The 20,130-nt window shown below is 34.8% G+C and overlaps 1 protein-coding gene across 6 annotated transcripts in view; it reads left to right on the forward strand.

Moving 5' to 3' along the window:
* Nucleotides 1-20,130, forward strand: part of YTHDC1 (YTH N6-methyladenosine RNA binding protein C1) — a 44,539-nt gene that overhangs the window by 17,977 nt on the left and 6,432 nt on the right. For 4 of the 6 annotated variants that reach the window (XM_073805317.1, XM_073805318.1, XM_033857114.2 and 1 more), the window contains 10 exons: nucleotides 2,084-2,185; nucleotides 2,553-2,881; nucleotides 3,001-3,433; nucleotides 7,970-8,059; nucleotides 8,520-8,573; nucleotides 9,144-9,238; nucleotides 10,742-10,850; nucleotides 10,932-11,049; nucleotides 16,994-17,078; nucleotides 18,065-18,231. In XM_073805317.1, the coding sequence (XP_073661418.1) occupies nucleotides 2,084-2,185; nucleotides 2,553-2,881; nucleotides 3,001-3,433; nucleotides 7,970-8,059; nucleotides 8,520-8,573; nucleotides 9,144-9,238; nucleotides 10,742-10,850; nucleotides 10,932-11,049; nucleotides 16,994-17,078; nucleotides 18,065-18,231 (1,582 nt within the window). The remainder of the gene's footprint in view (nucleotides 1-2,083; nucleotides 2,186-2,552; nucleotides 2,882-3,000; nucleotides 3,434-7,969; nucleotides 8,060-8,519; nucleotides 8,574-9,143; nucleotides 9,239-10,741; nucleotides 10,851-10,931; nucleotides 11,050-16,993; nucleotides 17,079-18,064; nucleotides 18,232-20,130) is intronic. The other 2 variants (XM_073805319.1, XM_033857117.2) reach the window with 1 other exon arrangement.

Genomic DNA, 20,130 nt, shown 5'->3' on the forward strand with positions numbered 1-20,130 from the left:
CAGGTCTTCAGGGAATTTCCTCAGTGAAAACATGGACCCAGAGGATGAGAGAAGCCTTTTTGGTTGGCATATCTTGATTTTCAGTACCATTTAAGAAAATAAGTAAATAAAAATGATAACAGTCTGTATAGTATATATTCATTTTAGAAAAATGGTAAAGTACAGAAAAGCATTCTTACCAAAGAAATCAGTTACGATGCTATTCCAAGCATAGGTAATTTTCAGTGTTTTTTTTTTTAATTTTTATTGGGGTGTAATTGATTTACAATGTTGTGTTAGTTTCAGGTGTACAGCAGAGTGAATCTGTTATACAAATACATATATCCACTCTTTTTTAGATTCTTTTCCCATATAGGCCATTACAGAGAGTTGAGTAGAGTTCCCTGTGCTATACAGTAGGTCCTTATTAGTTATCTATTTTATATATAGTAGTGTGTATGTGTCAGTGTTATTAAGTAGCAGCAGTGACTCCAAGCACAGAGGAAGATACATTGTTACCTTTTCCATATCCTGTGTAACCTTGCTTTCCTTCTTATTATGCCTACATTATCTGTTTTAGTTCTCGTTGAGTCACTGATTTCTGTCCCTCTTGGGGGATATTTGAACTCCATCTAACCTGTTCATAGACCTCAGGTTAATAATCCTTGCTATAATTTTAGTGGGCTTTCCTTTTTGGCTGGAGCTGTGATACAATTGTCCTATCTCATCAGTTTTTATGATTTTATACCTCTCTTTACGTCACCTTAGATTTGGAAGATATTTTTTGATGCCAGGATATTTAGTGTCAAAACATTTACCATTAGCTTTAGTGCCTTATTTGAAAAAAAAAATCAGTTTAAAGTAGTAAATACATAGTTGCATGTATTTCTAAGACTTATTTTATCCAGTTGGACTGGGTTGGGGGTAGGGAAGGTGATGGGGTAATAAAACTGAGTTCTAAATTTTCACAATCATTGACTGTATCAATTACAGTCAAGTTTCCTTGTCTGAACAAGTTATACTTTTATAGTCCATGCCAGCAGCCTCAAATGTTTTTGATTGTGTACCCCGTCAGTAATTTTCTTCTTTTAACTTACTTGGACATTATTTCAGACAAACAGGATAGCTGTAAGGATAGTACAAAGAATTCTTTTGCTTTTCAGCCACGTTCCACAAATGTTAACATTTTTACCACATTTGTCTTTCTGACTCATTCTTTCTCCCTCTTTTGTTAGTTGTAGACATGATGCTTTTTTGCCCCTAAATAGTTACGTATGTATTTCCTAAAAAGTAGAATTCTCTTTTACTTAACTGCAGTACTATCAAAATCAGGAAATTGACATTGATACTTGTAATCTACAGATCTTGTTTAGATTTCACTAGTTTTTCAGTTGTCTCAGATAATGTGCTGTGTCAGTTATTGTATCTTTTAGTCTCCTTTAATCTGAAGTATTTCCTTAGTGTTTGTATTTCATGAATGAACTGTGACATTTTTGGATGCCTCTAAATTTAGGTTGGTTTGATGTTTGTTTACTCATGTATAGGTTTAGGTTTTGCATAGGAATATCACAGAATTTTTCTATTCATAGTGCATCATTCCAGGGGTTCCATGTTGTTGATTTGACCCACTGCTAGTGATGTTAATCTTGATTGCTTGGTTAAGCTGGAGTGTGCCAGATTTCTCGACTGTACAATGGTAATAAGTATTCTGCCCGGAGTACACAATCTTTGATAAATGTATGTTTATTTAAATATTATACACATGTATTTTTATTATTGTGCACATTTTAAAGCAGGTACAAACATTAGACATTAAAGGATGAGCTACAAATACAGAAGGTCTCACTTTTTCTTTTTGTACCCCAGTATATCCTTTCATACCTTATGGATTATATATACTCCTGACTTTGTAGACCAGAGCTGTGCATCATATCCTTTACTTTATATCGTTTTATAGGAATTATTCTTGTGTCTTGATCCTGAAATAAAAGCTCCTTGAAGGTTATGTTCTCATACTTCCGTAACCTCAACACAGTAAGTACTCAGAAATAAATGCTTAATGTTAATGATTTTTCCCTGTTACTTTTTAATCTTTTGCTTCCAGATGGAGAACTTAATGTTCTAGATGATATTTTGACTGAAGTACCAGAACAGGACGATGAACTCTATAATCCAGAGAGTGAACAAGATAAAAATGAGAAAAAGGGTATGTAAGATTTCTATTTTTGTTAAAATAGCAAAGTAGAGATCAGTTTCTTAAGAAAGAGTCTTTGCTTTTGTACTTATTCCTTGAGGCACTTACCACCAAAAGCACAATCATGAGAAGCAGTGGTACCCAATTCCATGTGAATGAGAGTAATATGTTTTTTTCCAAACGCGTGAAATGTCTCATGTATTTATTCCAGTGTTTGAAAGCTGTGTTTTCTTTATGATTAACTTTGGAGTAAAGGTATTTCAGAAAACATTTTAAAGAAGTGAGGCTTTTATTCTCTTATATATTTACCTGTTAAACTTTGGTGAAATAAGTCTAATACCCAAATTCTTATATATATTTTTTTCATTGTATTTTTAAGGTTCAAAAAGAAAAAGTGACCGAATGGAATCTACTGACACAAAGCGACAAAAGCCTTCTGTTCATTCAAGACAATTGATTTCTAAGCCACTGAGCTCATCAGTTAGCAATAACAAAAGAATGGTTAGTACAAAAGGAAAGTCAGTCACAGAGTATAAAAATGAGGAATATCAAAGATCTGAAAGAAACAAACGTCTAGAAGCTGATCGGAAGATTCGTTTGTCAAGCAGTGCCTCCAGAGAATCTTATAAGAGTCAATCTGAGAAAACATGTCTGCGGAAAAGGGATCCTGAAAGGAGGGTCAAATCCCCTACACCAGATGGTTCTGAGGTAGTAAATATTATTGCAGATATAATACAGAAAGCAGTTCTTTTTGAGGCTAGAACTATTTATTCACTCTGACCTTGTCTGTTATATGACTGCTGATTCCCTTTTTCTTTAAACATCAGAGAATTGGGCTTGAAGTGGATAGACGTGCAAGCAGATCCAGCCAGTCTTCCAAGGAGGAAGTGAACTCTGAAGAATATGGCTCTGACCATGAGACTGGCAGCAGTGGTTCTTCTGATGAGCAAGGCAACAACACTGAGAATGAGGAGGAAGGGGTGGAAGATGTGGAGGAAGATGAAGAAGTAGAAGAAGATGCAGAGGAAGATGAAGAGGTGGATGATGATGGAGAGGAGGAAGAGGAGGAAGAAGAAGAGGAAGAGGAGGAGGAGGAGGAAGAGGAGGAGGAGGAAGAAGAAGAATATGAACAGGATGAGAGAGACCAGAAGGAAGAGGGAAATGATTATGACACCCGGAGTGAGGCTAGCGACTCCGATTCTGAATCTGTTTCCTTCACGGATGGGTCTGTCAGATCTGGTTCAGGAACAGATGGATCAGGTACTAATTTTTATATGTAAAGATTTGTCTTTTTTTTTTTAATTGTTTTTTTTCTTGAACATGTTTAAATTGAATTATAAAATTTTTGAGGCAGTGGGGGGGATGTTAGTAAGACTGTCCTGTGATTTTTTTTTTTTAATAGTGTGCTTTTGAGTATTATAAATGCACTTGAATAAGATTTACATATCTTAGTAAAGGCATTTCCCAGCTACAAATTGATTGTATTATAAATACACTAGTCTGATTGTTTCTCTATAAGGAAATGTATTTGAGGTTTTAATGTTATAAATTCTTAGATTTCCATACTAGTCAACAACAGCTTATTTAAACACTGATGTACTTGAAGTATATTCATATGGAACCTGTCTGCTAGGTATTAAAATATTTTCATGTTAAATGCCTCTAGATTTCCATCATGTGGCAACAGAAACCAAAATAACTTTCTTTTTCTCTTGGGAGCACAAACTTTTCTTTCATTTTTGTACCTGTGGGTTGACTGACGGGCAGGGTCTCCAGAGGGCTGGGTGTAAAGGTACCAGATGGAAAATAAGAGTATAAAATTATTGTGGAGAGACTGGGTAAGAGGCATCTTGGGTCATTCCTTCAATGCTACATGCCCTGCCACTTTATCTGACCCATGAGACTTGAATATGAGAATGGTAGGTAGTTGCAGTCATTAGACTGAGGGAGCCCTCTTTTGGGGGGAAGTTCAGAGGGTAGAGCAACGAGAGGCCAGGGTACTTCGAGACCGCTGGTCACTCTGTGATGATTATACTCATGGCTGTCTTATGTAAAGATGCAGCCAGATCTCCTACATAGGCCAAATGTACTGAATATTGGAATACAAGAAAAATTCTATTCTTTTGATATATATGATAGTTAAATGTCATTATTATAGAATTTTATCATTTTAGTGTAGTACATTGTTAGTAAACCATATTTTTGATATAGTGTAAATGATAAGAGCAAATGACCAGGTATTTTCTAATTGGCAGCTGAAGTGCTTCTAGCCTTTTGCTCACTAGAGTTCTAGGTTTGGGAGTTTAGATAGGTTTTGACAGGGGGCTAAAGAGTTAAACTGAATAGATGAGTAGGGTTTGATATAAAAAAAAAACTTGTGGAATCTTTAATTCTACTATCCCATCATACTTTTTGCAAACTGATGGGATATACGTTTTGTAATTTATGATAATGGATAGAGAACAAAAATTGCATTGGCAATATGAATGAATGTTCATTTATTGTGGAGAATGTGTCAAACCTGTAAAAGTAGGGAACATTTTATTATAGGAATCTTCTTTTTGGTGTCCCTGTTAAGAACGATATTTCTTAGACTTGAACGTTTATCCTGTTTAAGTCAAACGAGGGAGACATATAAATACGTAGGGCCTGAAATAATGTATATTTTTAATAAATTCCTAGATGCTGATACTTAACAAGATACTTATTCATACTTTATGTTTTTTGTGGATTAGACATTTCAGATTGAATGGTAGCCAATAGTTTTATAAAACCTGGATATTAAAACTGTTAAGAGACTTACTGTTATAAAAGAGATACCTGCCTGGAACTCTTACTTTCCATATTAAAGGAAAATTTGTGGCTTTTCTTTGGAAGAGCTCTTATGTGGAACATTTTTTAAAGACTGTATTTAGTATGCAGGACATTATTATTTTTATTTTGGAGTGGTTTCTCTTTATAATAATGTGTGAGAGAAAAACGGGGTGGATCTGGAACTCCACCAGAGGTAAAAAATGTTTTTAAAGATTTTTAAATACAAGGGATCACAGTTTAGTTTTTGTGTCTTGAATTTTCTAGATTCCAGTTTATTTTACCTTATTTTTTCTCAAAATTTCAGTAATTTCCTTATAAAAGTGACATACTTGGTGGTTGTTAAAGGTTTATTTGTTAGATGACTTTCTTTTTTTTTTTGCGGTATGCGGGCCTCTCACTATTGTGGCCTCTCCTGTTGCGGAGCGCAGGCTCCGGACGTGCAGGCTTAGCGGCCATGGCTTACGGGCCCAGCCGCTCCGTGCCATGTGGGATCTTCCCGGACCAGGGCACGAACCTGTTCCCTGCATTGGCAGGCGGACTCTCAACCACTGCGCCACCAGGGAAGCCCTCAATTGTTTTTTTGACCTGAGAATAATAATCGGGAGAGGAGATCATAAACTTAAGAGCAGTGAAGGTTATTTATACAAAAAAGATAATAAATTCTTGGAGATTTTTCATGGTAATGCTATATTTAACATTACATAAAAATTGTTGGGCGAGATCTTACTTCTGCTTCTGTTATATTTCCTGCATCTTTTTTAAAAAAAATAAATTTATTTATTTATTTTTGGCTGTGTTGGGTCTTCATTGCTGTGCGCGGGCTTTCTCTAGTTGCTGCGAGCAGGGACTGCTCTTCATTGCAGTGCATGGGCTTCTCGTTGTGGTGGCTTCTCCTTTTGTGGGGCACGGGCTCTAGGCAAGTGAGCTCGGTGGTGCATGGGTTCTAGAGCGCAGCCTCAGTGGTTGTGGCGCATGGGCTTAGTTGCTCTGCGGCATGTGGGATCTTCCCGGACCAGGGCTTGAACCCGTGTCCCCTGCACTGGCAGGTGGATTATTAACCACTCCACCACCAGGGAAGTCCCTGCATCATCTTGGTGAGAGATTCTTTTAGTACTTAGAACCGTAAAGTATTATTTTTAAACAGCAGCAAGAGATATATTACCTTTGTCATCAATTTATAATGCTTAGATCCCTAACTATTCAAAGAGGAAAAGAATAAAAGAAACATGCTAGAATTTTTGAAAGAAATAATTAAAAAAAATTTTTTTAAAGTTATTTTTCTAATCTCTTTCATGTACATGTCATACTCATTGATTCAGTGAATTCAGTTCCTTCTGTGTGCCAAACACTATATAAGAATGTGTAGTCAGTGAACAAAACAGACATAGATGAGAAAGAGATTTGGGATATGACAAAAACTCCTGTTATCTGTTTGGACGAGATTCTCAGTCATTTTATACTAAAAGGCTTCAGTCTATTCTCTTGAAGTCTTATAGTTTACCCTGAGGGAGAGGATTTTAAAACTTAAAGGTCAGGTATCATTCAAGGCCAACAAACCTGTAAATAAATGCTTTTCTCTATAGCTAGTTATATAAATTTCATTATGTTCCCAAGTTGCTAGCTTTAAATGGGCCTGGCTTTGAAGTTGTGCCAATATGTACTGCTTTGCCTTTCCTTTTTGCCTTAAGTTAGGAAAATCAGCATCATTTACAAGCTTCTTGTTAACATCTATTTGCAGAAGGAATTAGTAGTAAATTACAAAGGGAAAAATGCTTAAACTAAAAGCATTTTTTAAAACTCCTTGGAGTTTTCCATCTTAAACTAGTTTAAACCTAGAATCCCCTTTCAAGAATAGAAGTAAAATATCTTTTCTATTCTCTTGCTCATGGCTTGTACTTTCAAGTTAGAAACTAGGTTCTGCCACTCAGGAACTGTGGGACCCTAGCCAAATTGCCTAACCACACCACTAAGTTGAGGTTTCCTTTTCTGTAAATGAGAATAATGGGTATTATGTATCTCATGAGTTTGTTATGAGGATTAAGGGAAATAATTTATTTAAAGCTTTTAAAATAGGAGTTTGTATGAAAGATCATTGATTATTATTTTTCAACGTTCTGTTAACTTTTATAAAAATAAGTATATGCATTTTCTCCCATCATATTCCTTCTAGCTGAAAAGTAAAGGTGCTTATAGTGGTGTAATTAAAATACCAACAGAGACAGGAGAGTCTAATTCCATTTTAGGCCCTCATTTATATGCTTCCAAATTAAGCCTGAAATGGTTCTTATAGGTAATGCAAAAAAACCTCTTCTGTCTACTGAAGATTCCCAGCTTTTTAATAGAAATACATAGACTATCGCTGAGATTTTAGAGATAAATTTTAAATTGAATTTGAAAATAAGCAGTAATTCAGGAAGGAAGTGGTCAGGAAGAATGGAATTGAAGATACAAAAGCAAGCAGTGGCAACCAGAAGGGAGTCGCTAATTTACTATAGTGTAATTTAAAAAAAAAAATTGAAAGGCTTTGGGTTCTGGGGTTCATCAGACATCTAAGATAGAATCAGAGTTGGAATTGTGATGAAGAATGATAGTATACTTTTTAAAAAGAGGACTTAAAACAGTGGTACTTGGTTCATAGAAGGGAACACTGTAAATTTAATTGAAAGAAAAGTTGTGTTTGCTTTGCAGAATTTTTTTCTCTTTTAAAACTTTAAGACCTTTTATATATAGGATAAGTAGTTCTTAATTATAGCTGTGTATTTTTATTTGATTAAAGTTGGTGGGAGAAATAACAAAATGTCCTTAGTATTTGAACAGTGTCTGAATTGGAACATCTTAGGAAATTGAGGGGGTCAGGAAGGATTAGTAATGAATAATACTTAGGGATTATGCAAAATCCAGATGCATGGTGATACATTCTTGTTTGACTAACGGTACCTATATTGTAATGTTTTTAAGAATCTTGTCTGAATTCTTTTTTAGATGAGAAAAAGAAGGAAAGGAAGAGAGCTAGAGGCATATCTCCTATTGTTTTTGATAGAAGTGGAAGCTCTGCATCAGAGTCATATGCAGGTATTCTCATTTTATTTGTGATCATATCTGACTGATTCTAATGTAATCTGCTGTAAAAAGTGTGTGGAGGCTGTAGTTTAGCGTGAACTTGTTAATATTCATTAGTATTGATTTCTGGCATGTTCAGTGTAATAAATCTAGAGGAAACTAAGCTTTTTCTTATTATTTTAATCCTGTTCTGTTACTGCTTAAGTGGAATTTCACTTTTTTTTTTCTTGGAAGATGATGATTCAGTGACTAGTTTTCTGAGTGAGAAACTGTTCAAATATTTTTAAAAACATCCAAACAACCCAAAAAGCAAAACACTCGTACACATTGAGAAGTATTTTTTTTTGTGTGTGTGGGTGCGCCAGGAAGAATAATTTGTCTTGAATGAGAACTTTATGTGACAAGACTGTAGAAATTTTGTCTTATCTCTATTAAAGCTCAATCTGAACAAATGTACTTTGGCTAAATACAGGTTCAGAAAAGAAGCATGAGAAATTATCATCTTCCGTTCGTGCTGTCCGAAAAGGTATCATTTAAATTTGAAATTGTTTTCATTGCATGCTTCCTTAAAAGTCATTATTTTGCCTTATTGGTTCTCCATTAATAGTTGGTTTTAATGTAGTAATGTTCTGATATATTACATTAAGGGACAAAAAATAATTTAGTCTTACACAGAGCTCCATGTTCACTTCTTACTGGGTATCTTTTAGAACAGTAGCGGACATTTTAGGACATCTTAACAGTTTTTGGACAGAGTGGATGGTATATATATTTTAGTAGCATAATGGTCTATTAGTAAATTTTAAATGATTAATGTGATAAAGATCTATAAAATTTATAGCCATTTTCACACTTAAAAAATATGGATCTGATATATTAGAACATTACTATATTAGGTTTGCCTTCTTGCAAAATGCTGGTGTCTTTCTTAGCTTTGCTTTATTATGTGTTGTGGCTTAGCTTTCTAGGTTGAATGGGTGATTATGAATTTAAAAAGTTTAGCTGGGTTTTGGAGGGCTGATTTCAGTTAGTACAACTTATATCCCTCTGTGTGATAATGGCCTCTGTTTAATCAATTTGGATTTCTTTTTTTCAGATCAAACCAGTAAACTCAAATATGTCCTACAGGATGCGAGATTTTTTCTCATAAAGAGTAACAACCATGAGAATGTGTCCCTTGCCAAAGCTAAGGTATTAGCATCAGTTCTGTTGAAATATCCTAATCTTGAAAATTTAAATGTGAAGGTGGACTTGAGTATCACTTGAGTACATGACATACTGTAATTTTCATTAAAGCTTTAGAGATCCATAGTCCAGTTGCCATGTAGGGTCTGCTTTTTTGACTGGTTAGGCAACCTAGTAGTAATTTGAGTTTTCTTTTAAATCTTTTGAAGATGAGTTTAGAAGTAAAAATATTCGGTATTTGAAGAATATATAATTATACGTTGTACTGAAAAAGCCGTGTTTCTTTGGATTTTTGTGTTTCTATACTCAATTGCTAGTTTATTATACTAATAAATTTTATAAAGTTTTTTTAGTTAACCAGTTTTGTTTTATATTGCTGCTTGTTTTACACCTTGAGATTTTCTTGAATTCTTTTCCGGAGAGTTTCTTTTACTTTTAGAAGTAAGATCACTTGGATTTGGAAGAAAAGGGAAGAGTTAGTTTTAGTTTAAAGCCCCACCCTGGGCTTTACAAAAGGGATATGCCCAGTTGCTATAGGATGTCGTAAGGTTAATTTTTTAAAAAAATGTTTTTGTTACAAAAATGCATCTACTTTTTATACCAACTATTCTAATATTTTTGTATTTTTGTTTTAAGAGAGTTTCTACTGACTTTGAGAAAGTTAAAATTACGCGTTTTTTAAACTGTATTTCTGTCAATATTAATAATCCTATATTTCTAACTTAAGTTGAGGGTTACCCACTAAATTTTACAGATGGAAGGAATAATACACTAAATAGTGGAAGTTTATTCTGTTCTTTAGCTGGAGTGGATTTAGGCAGAAGTAGTTAAGCACCTAGTGAGAATGAGGTCTAGTATGTATCAGCAGATTAAACTGAATTAGAGGTTCTGGTTTACATTACCATTCCTGCCTCTTAATCTTTCATGATCAAAGAATTGTTTAAAATGCTTTGGAAATAATAACTGTTCCAGCTCAACATAAAACACAGGTCTCTTCAGTCAAACTATTGATACATGAAAATTTGAACTTAAATAGAAAGAAGAGAGAAATGCTAGAAACTTGACAGAAATTCTTCACTTATGGATTTATTAACATGATCATTTTTAATTATTTGGTTAGTCACAGTTTTTAAAGAAAAAAATGTACACATTGTGATTCACCTTCAAACAAAATGTTTTTACCACAGTAAATGGTTCTGATTTTAAATTGTAGGTGATTGTTTTTATTATCTAAAATTCTAGCCCATATGATTTGATTGCCCCCTGTCCCCATGTGTTTACTAGTTGTTTTAATGATTTTGTTAAGGTTGGTAATTTTCTCCATATTTTTCCCAAGTTTTTAATAGATTATTCCATTATTTTGACATACATTATTCATAAATGTCCTATGAATAAATAGGACATTTATTCATTATAGCTTATTGGTAACCTTGGTCTTCTGCAAATGTAATTGGAAACATCAAAGATTTACATTAATTTCAATCTTTGATCTTTACATCATTTATATAGGGTGTATGGTCTACACTGCCAGTAAATGAGAAGAAATTAAATGCTGCATTCAGATCTGCAAGGAGTGTTATCTTAATATTTTCTGTGAGAGAGAGTGGAAAATTTCAAGGTAAGAGTAAAAATAATTTGGATGTGTAAAAACATTAATTATATTTGCATCTATATATTATGTTGTGATTTATTCCCCTAGGATTTGCAAGACTTTCTTCAGAATCACACCATGGAGGATCTCCTATACATTGGGTGCTTCCAGCAGGAATGAATGCTAAAATGCTGGGAGGCGTCTTTAAAATTGACTGGATTTGCAGGTAAATTACACACTTCAGTGTAGATAATTAAAGTTGCTCTTGTTTTGAATGGGCTACCAGTTGAGAATAATGTTAAAACTCCACAGTTATTTAGTTTTAATTTATTATTCTAATTATTTTCCCCTTTATTTTGGTGTCATTCCTAGGCTGATTGGGATCTATAGAGTTTATTTAACAATGTTAAAAGTAAAAGTAACATTAATATGCTTAGATTGTATTGTTCACCACCTTTATAATGTAATGTAGAATGCATAGGGCAAAGATTTATTTAGTCAAGAGTTTTATGTATTTCATTTGTTCTCTGCATTAGTATTATGGCAGTAAATTTACAAATCAGACAGTTGCTTATGTTATTAGCACATGTTTATGTTTAGTGATTTAACATGCCATTTTATTACTGTGGAGTGGGAAAATAGTCACCCTTTGACTTGGCTAATATAACATTTTGGAGGTGACTAATTTAGTTGTGAACAAGTAGTGTTTAAGGAAGTTAGCAAATCATGTTAGTTGGCATTGTGACCTTTTGAAACTGCAGTAGTTAAGATTTAAATGTTTGTTAGAAAAGTAGACTTACTTTGAAATCTGAGTTATTTACCACTTTTTTTGTCCTTACTGAACGATTGTACATTGTTTTAAAAAATGATTAAAGAAGTCAATTTAGATGATACAGAGAGACTTAACACTTCAGCAAATGGATAGTCTCTTGTCGAGAACTGCAAAATGGGGCAGAAGGCAGAAAACTTTTATAGGATAAATAATAAAGAATAAGAAACAGACAAGAAAATATCTGATTAGATGGGGCCACACAGTCAACCTTCTTTGGGATGAGGAAGCCCAGAGTTGGCTTGGCGTTTGGGGATTGACTGACTGGATATATTGCATTTCTGGTCAAGTGGAGCATTTACAGGGACATGAAAGTTATCTAAGTTTCAGTTTGCTGGCTTAGCACCTTGGACAGGAGTGGCTCCATCTTGGGCTTAGAAAGCTATTTCAACAATATGAAAAGCTAATTATTTAAGTGAACTTTATATGGCATACACAAATCTACTACCTGTAAAATTAACTTTAGCTAAATAAGAATTACCTGAAAGGGACCATATGGATTTTTTTGTATCATTAAGTCGGCTTAGGTGGATTTTTGATGAGGATAGAGGAATTGGATAAGAAAGAAAAATGCTGTTCATATTCAGAAGGCAAAGTAGCACAAAGAAGAGACATGAAATCAGAAACCATGGGGTGGGGGGTGTGAGTGGGGTGTGTGGATGGGATAGGGAACCACCTTTTTAATAAAGCAGATAGTCATTAAAGAGAAGAACAAAAGGCAAAGATGGGTAGTAATGTGGGCCAGCCTAAGGAGTTAAACCTTTGCTGTGGGACAGTGAGGAACTATGAAAATGGGCAGTGATACAGTAGAGATAGTGTATTAAGTTGATGTTTAATAGAGTAGCAAAAAGCTATATGCGCATATAAATATATCACCATTATTCATCCAGTAATTACTTTTTTTTTAATAAATTTATTTTTACATTTGGCTGTGTTGTGTCTTCGTTGCTGCAGGCGGGCTTTCTCTAGTTGCGGCTAGCAGGGGTTACTCTTTGTTGCGGTGCGCGGGCTCTTCATTGCGGTGGTTTCTCTTGTCGTGGAGCGCAGCCTCTAGGCGCGCAGACTTCAATAGATGTGGCACTTGGGCTCAGTAGTTGTGGCTTGCAGGCTCTAGAGCACAGGCTTAGTAGTTGTGGCGCATGGGCTCAGTTTCTCTGCGGCTTGTGGGATCTTCCCAGACCAGGGTTCGAACCCATGTGCCCTGCATTGGCAGGGGGACTCTCAACCACTGCGCCACTAGGGAAGCCCCCTGTCATTACTTTCTATAGGGAAAAATTAGAAGCAATCTAAATTCTCTCATAGGAAATTGGTTAAGTAAATTATGGTTTGTCACTTAAATGTAATACACAAAAATAATTGTCCATGTGATAACATGGAAAGATACAACAAATGAAAGGATACATAATTATAATGTTGGAATGCATTGTTAGGGTGGTGAGACTATAGATGATATTCCCATACTCCACTGTGCCCAGGGTTTTAAAATATAGATTTATAGTTCTTAATTTCTAAAGTTAAATCATAGTCAAAATTATAAAATTTAAAAATCTGGTGGCAGTTTATAGGGAAGACAAGGTGCCAATTATTTCTTAGCAGAGATAGACATTTTTACTTAATTTTTTGGATGGATAACTGTAAAGGCCAAAGGAGAGATTTGTTAAGTCTATGGTTTAATGACTAGAAACATTATTGGTGTCACTGGAAAATATTTGGAGGTGATGCTTTTTTAGGAGAAAAATAATTACCCAGTTTTAGATTGGTGGTAGCAAATTTTATTATGAATGTTGCTTGTTTTGTGAACCTTCATTTTCAGATTATTGATAAGGAAATTTGTTTCTTAATTTTAGAAGATGAGTTTAATTTATTCACAGATTATCGTCTTAATTTTCTTCTTCATTGACTTACTGGCTCTTTTACTAACTCATTTGAAATATATATAGCTAGCATCAGAAGATAGGTACAAACCCAAATAGTCCATTCTGCTAAGATTTTGTGTAAAACTTTGTGTAGTAATGTTTTTTATTACTGTTAAGTAAGTTTTTGGTTTACCTGGAAAAGAATATTCTTAATTAAAAAAAAAACTAACTTTATTTTTAAATACTCATAAGTGCGTTAAAGAGTAATATTAAAATACTTCAGAGTTCTGAGGGGGCACGTGTTCTTATTACATTGACATTCTTTGAGTAAGTCACTTGAACTCTTAGTTTTCTGTGTGAAATGAGAATTACATTTGACCTTCAGTGTTAAAAGGATGAAACTTTAATAAATACAAACCCTGAAGGCTTTGCTATCAGTAATAGTAACTGCTATTAATATATTTTCTTTTCAGATATGATAGTTATTAGAGTTTTATTTAAGCACCTTTTGGATTTAATAATAACTAGCCTTAAGTTTTTTGAGGTGTGGTCCCTGGATCACCTGCATCAGTAGTATCTGATTATTAAAATGCAGAATCGTTACATGCACCTCAAACCTGTAGGCACACCGGAGTTTAAAACTAGATGGTGCATGGTAGCAGATAGGAAAGGAGGCATTAAAAAGTGACTTAAGTTGCTGCTGGGAGTTAGATCAAAGTAAGGCTAAAATCTATAGAATGTCATTCAACCAGAATTAAATCTACTGACTATATTGTATTTTAACCTCACCCCTTTCTTGTCCATTCCAGATAACCCATTTCTCTTTTCTTTCATGGTTTCTCGATATTATTCCTTTTAGTTTTAATGACCAAAACAGCTGTCAGTACGTAAGAGCCTCTGTACAGTTTCATGTTCTTTTGTTAAATATGCCCCATTTTCTAAGCTCCTTAAGTCAGAGAATCACTGCCATGTTACCTAGGGTACTCACAGTAAAGACAGTCATCTCTAGGCTTTTTCATTACATGTCTGCTCAAAAGCTGATTTTTAGGATGCCTGCTCTATAATTGTGATGACCACAGATGTGCAGTTTCTCTTAGTCTTAATCTGAGCCCTGTTTTTCCTAAGGCCTCATAGTTCTCTGTGCTTTTCAGTCTGGGATTAATTTGTCGAAACAGTGGGCAGAGGTCTCTAGAATCTAGTTAGAACCAGTGCTACCAAAGAATTTTAACCCTAAGTGACTCAAACAGCTCAACATACGCCTTTTTTTGGGACCTAGGGTATTCCATTGCTAATGTTTAAATAACAGTGGTAACTCTGTACAATAATAATTTGTAACCGTCCTGCACTTTCGTAGTTGTAGGTTATTTATTCCTTTCCGTAACCTTTTTTTAACTGGCAACTGAGAGGAAAAACCTGAGAAGCTATTAAAGTACAGTTTTAACTATAGATCTGCATCTGGATATTCTAGGCTTTTGATATGGACTTATTCTAGCTTAATGATAGTCTCTTTCCCCCTGCCTTCCCTGTAAAGGGTGTGTGTGTGTGTGTGTGTGTGTGTGTGTGTGTGTGTATGTGTATGTAGATACATACACACATATTTTTATGTATGTATATACACTATTGAACCACTCTCGATGTGTGAGGTAAGATGTCTTTAAGGTGAGGAATCCAGTAGTAGTACCTAGTAGGCATTTCTGTACACTCTGCCCATTTCTCCCATACATTCACATCACCACCACCACAGATCATGCCACCTTGATACTTTAATTTTAGATATACTTCTCTTTTCCTGTAAATGTCGAAATATTTTCTGAGGTTTAAAAATAGTTGTGTAAAATTTGGGAGTTTAATATTCATCTTTAAGAAAATTCACATAAGGTTAGAATAAATGGTTATATAGCTGGTCCACTGGACCAGGTTATTTGCTTGTATTTTTTCTTCTCCATTATGTCTTTGCTCAGGTCCTTTTCATTGCTTCAAATGTAACCCTGCCTTACCTCTCTACATACGGCTTTTCCTGAGTCACTTTTCTTTCAGGCTTATCCCATATGCCACCTTTTCCAGGAAGCATTTTCTGATTGTTTTTTCTTTCTTTCCAAAATACATATGACCATGCACATTAAAAATAAAACTTCTGTACTCTATTTATGGTACCCATTCTTTTACAAAATAATTGTGTGTGCTTGTTTACTCTCTGATAAAAGCTGTGGAAGAAAGGTTAGGAATGCAGGCTCTTTATTTTATTCATCTTTGTATGTCTTTTGAGTAGTTTCATTTATATTGTATATATGTATATATATATATAATCTTTAATTAAAGCATTTATTTAATTTGGTATTACTTTATGCACAAATAGATGAAACCTTATTGAATGATGTTAATTTTCGATTATTTGTTTTGACAAGTTCTTATGTGTCATGTTTGTGTTCAGTGTTGTGCTGGGTTGATAAAGAACTATAAAAATACAGGGTATCTTTTTTTAGCTTGGTGAGACCATTTTGCCCTATGGCTCAGCTTAGAGCCAGAGTTTGTTTAAATTATTTAGGTATAGCACTGTAGTGTAAGTGAAGGGCATAATTAATACATGCAAATATAGGAATTTATGAATAAAAACATTTGTGTTGTCAAGAGCCATTCCATGTGTGGTGGGGAGTATTGCCTTATCAAAAGGTGGGAGGACATTTGAATCTGGGAAAGCAGCCCTGAACCAAGGATAGGGGGCATGTATTTTCATTTGGTATTAACTGCCTGGTTAAGCTTCATCTCTTTGTGATCAGTTATTAAAAAATACAAGATTTTTAGGGGCTTCCCTGGTTGCGCAGTGGTTGAGAATCCGCCTGCCGATGCAGGGGACACGGGTTTGAGCCCTGGACCGGGAAGATTCCACATGCCGCAGAGCAACTAAGCCTGTGCGCTACAACTACTGAAGCCCGCATGCCTGGAGCCTGTGCTCCACAATGAGAGAGGCCACTGCATTGAGAAGCCCGCTCATGGCAACGAACAGTAGCCCCCACTCACCACAACTAGAGAAAAGCCCGCGTGCAGCAACAAAGACCCAACGCAGCCAAAAAAAAAATAAATTTATTAAAAAAAAAACAAAAGATTTTTAGTACACAGAAGCAAGAAATATGCTAAACATTTGATATGTTATTTCATAGGTAGACTGCTTAAAACAAGTATGAAGAAGGTGGTGATATCCTTGTTTATAAGATGAAGAAACTCAGGCTCAGAGAAGCTGAGAGATAGCTGGGATTAAACCCCAAACTGTCTTGGTTTCTTAAGCGTATTGTTTAGCTTTTTTAAATTTTGAGAACACCTGAGAATGTGGAAAGAGTGTGTCTCTGAAGGGGGCTCCCTTTCTGGGGAATAAGCTCTATCAGTCTTAAATTTTAGTCATATTTAAATCATGATTAACATAGGAATTCACTACTAAAGTAGTATAAGGATTCTGCAAAGTAATGTAATTAATATTACTTTGTATTTAGGCGTGAATTACCCTTCACTAAGTCGGCTCATCTCACCAATCCTTGGAATGAACATAAGCCAGTAAAGATTGGACGTGATGGACAGGTTTGTTGTTTTAATTGATTCTTTAAAAAACATATTTAATCAACCCTTTTAGAGATCTTTATTGAAGGATATTCTAAAACCATTTTTGATTGAATTTGTAGGAAAGATTAAGGGAAAATATTCTTATTTGGAGTTTGTGATTACTGTGATTTTGATTGATTAATCTGACTTCCGTTAATGTTGAAAGGTAGCTTTATATGGTACTTCATTAATACAATTGAAGGAAAAGTTTTCAAAGAGAATTGGCATGATTTTTACATGCTTTTTCATTATGTTATTACTGTTTGACAGATTCTGAACTTTGTATAATATATTTTAGAAATGCCATTTAATGTCTTTGCTGAAGTTTTCTGAGTAGAAGGAAGCTTTATGAAAAGGAGATAAGTATGTGTAGTCAGGTTTTCAAATCTGCAAATGAAATTAAAAGTGTGCCGTGACTTAAACCCAAACCTGTGAACCTTACGGTTTCTACATGTAATTTTGAACCAGGTTTTCATTGCTCCTAAGTGAAAATATTGGTAATTGAAAATAAAACTTAATTTTAAAAAGTCTGTAGATTAGTCTGTTTTTCTAGTTAATATAATGTATTTAAGTGCATTTAGCAATTTATTATTATGAAAATTGTTGACACACTAACACGTTTTTCCTCCACTGTATTGAGATGGATGACTTTGTCCTGATACTTCTGTGTTTTGCACAAAGAAATATTCCTTTGTTGCAGAGGGAGATTGTCGCAGACTTTTTGTATAGTTAACGTTGGAGATTCTACACTTTTAATTTTTCCCCTTATATAAATACGTGAAACACTTTTAAAAGGTTTTTTAGAAACCTTTCAAGGAAATTTATCGGAATCTCATACGATCATCAGCCTTGGGAAGGAAGCCTCCAAGTCAATCTGTTTTTGTTCTTGTACATCAGGAAAATACAAGTCTATTGAAAGTTTCTCCTTTTTTTTCATCTTGTAAATTACTACTTTCCTATTCTAGGAAATTGAACTTGAATGTGGAACCCAGCTTTGTCTTCTATTTCCCCCTGATGAAAGTATTGACTTGTATCAGGTCATTCATAAAATGCGTCACAAGAGAAGAATGCATTCTCAGCCCCGGTCAAGAGGACGTCCATCCCGTCGAGAACCAGTCCGGGATGTGGGAAGGTTAGAAACGTTCTTTGGACTGATAATAGGCACATGTATCAGAATAACATGATGGAGGAATGTGATTCGTCAAAAGTTTGTCCTGCGGTAAAGAAGAAAGAGAAAATCCTCAAATCAAGCTGCATGGACTAGTTTGTGGCTTCATTGAGGATTTCACATGGTCATCTTGGTCTCAGTCATTTTTCAAGAGGAAAATGGGGATCTTTCCTTATGCAGAAAAAATTATCTGCTAAAGAGTGATAACCAGTTTAGATTAGATAATAATCTGATAATACAATGTATACCATTGAAATGAGGTAGGCCTTTGTTGCTAAGAACAGGCTAGAAAGGAGGAAGAGGAGGAAGTCTTTATTTGCAAAAATTGTTAATATTTTGTAAAAAGCCTTTTCTTTCAGGTGTGTCTCTGGATAAGCCTTATCAGATATGGGACTTTTATAAAGGATCACTAATATTTTTTCAGAAGATGACGCCTCATTTAGAGGATAAAATATTTTAAGTTATTTTGATATTCAAGAGGAGCATTATTGGGACTGTTTCAGATTTTACCATCGTGATGTGTTAACCCCATTGTCAAATATTGTCTAACTTGTACCCAGTGAATTCACACATCTTGCTGAGCTTCTGAAAACAATAGGTTCTTTCCAAAGGGGATCAAGTGGCCCTGGGAGACCCGGCAACAAACCAAAAAGAAGGGCTGTTGCTGTGTCTGTTTACAGCTTTTCCAGATGCTGGCAGTACCTGTGGACTTAAAGTGTTTTTTAGAGGATCGCCATGGTTATTGATCACTACTTATGAACTAAACAGCATTTTCCAGGAAAAGGGGGTTTAACTTGTTACAGAATTGGAGAAGTCTTTGCAAAGGACTGATATATGCCCTTCTACCCAACACCTTCCCCTGTATAGATTTGCATACAGCTAAATCTAAAATATTCTGCTAAAGACTGTTGGATGTGTGGTTGATGGGATGAAACCTTTGGTTAAGTTTCCTTTTGGTGGAAACATCCTGTGGTAGGTACAGATAATCCAACAAGAGTCCCCATTTCTTTGAGCTTAAGAAGGACACTGTCAAGTAGGTAGGAGGAAACCTGGCAGAGCCCCCTTATTTTTGGCCTAAAAGGACTGAGCACCAAGATGTCTTTTGAAGTTTTAAGCTAAGAGGTTTCCAGTGCAATACAGTACATACAAGTGAAGTTTTTACCTCAGTTTTGCAATGGACTGTAAACTATACTTACACTACACCTTCTCTCAAGCCTGCCAGGGCCTCCATATTTGTATGTGGCTTACAGCTTAAAGTCAGTAGTTGGACTACTTTATGAACTGTTACTATCATGTTTTATACCGGTCGTAAATGCACTCCCCAAACTACAAGAAAGCGGTATGTTTATTTTTTTTAAACCAGCTTTTAATTTTCTTAGTCTTATTTATTGTAGATGCAACTGTTTTTATTCTGTTGGGGGGCTTGGGTTTGTTGCAGCTTTGTAGTTTGAGTGAACTTGTGTTGCAAAAGTTAATGAAAACAGTTAATATGCAGAGAAATAGCTGGAAAACTAGTGATACCAGGTTATTATGGAGTTTTTTACATTAAGGGTAAAAAGGTGTATTTATTATTACCTTAAAAACTTGGATTTTTGTTTTTCTTTTGTGTAGCTCTTTATTAAATGCTAAGTAAAATGAAGTGTATTTAATGATGTATTTACATTAACCATTGAGATTTATGGAAGATAGTGAAGAGCAGCCCTCTGCAGATAGTAAAGTTGTCACCTTCTAAAGAATACACTTTGAACTCGTTTTATGAACTCTGTTAAAACTCTGCCCCATTACGTGCCAGTTTTATTTTAAGGCATTGTCTCTGGAAAACATTCCCATAATTCCTAAATGTTATTAACTTTAGAAATTGGT

The sequence above is a fragment of the Tursiops truncatus genome, chromosome 5 (genome assembly GCF_011762595.2).
Source record: "Tursiops truncatus isolate mTurTru1 chromosome 5, mTurTru1.mat.Y, whole genome shotgun sequence".
NCBI lineage: Eukaryota > Metazoa > Chordata > Mammalia > Artiodactyla > Delphinidae > Tursiops > Tursiops truncatus.